Here is a 2,210-nt window from a genome sequence, read left to right as displayed (position 1 = left end):
TGGAATTGTGATAAGAGACTGGCGTAAGGAAAAGTAGTGCTGACTTTCAAAAAGGTGTTCCCCTAGGTAACTATAGACCGGTAAGCTTAATGTCCATTGTGAGGAACCTATTTGAGGAGCTTATAAGGGACATAGAGGAATATGTAGGGGTAATAGTATTATAAGTGACAACCAGCTTGGTTTTACTAAGCACAGAAGTTGTCCAACCAACCTAATATATTTTTTTATGAAGGGGTGAGTAAAAGCCTGGATAGTGGGGCGGCTGTGGATGTAGTGTATCTGGATTTTGCTAAAGCCTTTGACGCTGTCTTTCTATCTTTGAAGATGACACCAAGCTTTGGATTAACCACTAGTGTAATTTTAATTTCACATAGGCCATTTTAGACTTATTTTTATTCTGCTAAGATAATGTTGCTAGACAAGAGTCAGTTTTAAATATTTTACCAAAAATAATATATCTTAATGCTTTTCGAAACCATGGATAGAAAAATCCATATATCAATGGATTACAAGTAGAATTAATATATCCAAGCCAGTTAAGGGCATCAAACAAGACTTCAGGAGTAGAAAAGTTGAGAAACGGGTCTACCAAAATCGTAATGAAGACAGGTAACCAACATGCTATGAAGACCCCCATCACAATGCCCAATGTCTTTGCAGCTTTTCGGTCTTTCTGTTTGGAAATTTGAGTTGAGGTTTCTGTCATGTTTGCCAATGTGCGTTTCACAATTTTTGCATGCTTTTGAGAGACTATAAATATCATAACATAAATCCCAACCATAACAGAACCAGGAATAAAAAAACATGTGAAAAACATAACCAGCGACCACAATTTGTTAAATGTTATTGGACATAATTTCAAACATTCCACTAATGTCTCATATCCACTAATTCCAGATACATGAGAATTTGTTATGACAACTCCAAATGCAAATATAGCTGGTACAGTCCAGCAGAAGAATACCATTTTCTTTATACTAGAGATTGTTATTTTAATGGGGTAATGTAGAGGATCACACACAGCATAGAACCTATCAATGGCAATGCAGCAGAGATGGAAAATAGAAATAATGCTCAGCATTAAATCAAAACTATACTGGATTTTGCAAAATAGTTTTCCAAACAGCCAACATCTCTCCACAGATCGTACCATACTGTAAGGCATGACTATAAAGCCAAGGGAGAAATCTGTGGCAGCCATTGAAAGAATTAAAAAATTGGTTGGGGAATGAAGTTCCTTAAAATGACTGATAGAAATGATGATACCCAGATTACCAAAGATGGTGATAGTAATGGAGACAGAAAGAAAAATATACATTCCAAGACGTACAACAAAAGGTCTGTCATTGGGACAAAGTGATACATTTCCATATTGCAAACACTCTGGATTAATAGTGGATTTATCCATGTAACGTATCTTCTAGAAATCTGAAGACACCCTGTGGGGAGAAAATTGAGTCACATCACACTTTAGTTACAGGAGGTATATATAATTATTGATAAAAAAGAGTTGGAGATGACTAGTATTAATAAAAAGTATGCATTATACTGCAATATATCTATGCATTAAATGTAACCCTGGGTCAGTCATTCTATAGTAGTCATTACAAACAGGACTTGCCAACTGTTAACCTTACTTACATTTATTAATTCTGTAATTAACCTCTTCACATCCACAATCTATCTATATGTTCCTATTGCCAGTGCCTTGTGCAGTAGGAATGTATACATACGTTCCTGCCTATGTAGGGGGTTTAATGTTTGTGGGGCCGCTTCAATGTGTGCAGCTCCACACATGTTAATGTCCCAGGAGATGGGGATAATGATAGACAGCCATGATCACGCTGCTGCCTCGAAATAACCCCTTAAACACTGCGATCTGTAGGAGAAGTACCTGTTACTGACTGATCAGGACCCCTGCAGAATAACTGCGGGGGTTCTGATCACTTTATCTCAGAGGCAGAGGAGTAATACCTCCGTGCTGTCGGATCAGCAATTTTCTTATAGAGTCTGTCTCAGGCTGTCTCAAGATTGCAGATTATACTGATCAATGCTATGCAATAGCATTGCATTTAGGAGTATATACAATCTAATTGTCAGGACTGTATCTCCGCGGAGTGTGATGCGCCCCTCTGCCAGTGCTGTGCGGCCGTGAAGGCGCTGATTTTCTTGTATTCTGTGTTCTGTTTCTGTGTTTTGTTTTGCGGTGT

General features: G+C 37.9%; 1 protein-coding gene across 1 annotated transcript; it reads right to left on the bottom strand.

The window, feature by feature from the left end:
- Positions 1 to 400: 400 nt before the first annotated feature.
- On the bottom strand, positions 401 to 1,318 carry LOC138795205 (trace amine-associated receptor 3-like). Its single transcript, XM_069974202.1, has one exon. The coding sequence runs from the start codon at positions 1,316 to 1,318 to the stop codon at positions 401 to 403; it is 918 nt and encodes a 305-aa protein (XP_069830303.1).
- Positions 1,319 to 2,210: the final 892 nt, after the last annotated feature.

This window comes from Dendropsophus ebraccatus, chromosome 6 (genome assembly GCF_027789765.1).
Source record: "Dendropsophus ebraccatus isolate aDenEbr1 chromosome 6, aDenEbr1.pat, whole genome shotgun sequence".
NCBI lineage: Eukaryota > Metazoa > Chordata > Amphibia > Anura > Hylidae > Dendropsophus > Dendropsophus ebraccatus.
The sequence above is the reverse complement of the archived record's forward strand: the minus strand, read 5'-3'. Positions and strand labels throughout refer to the sequence as shown.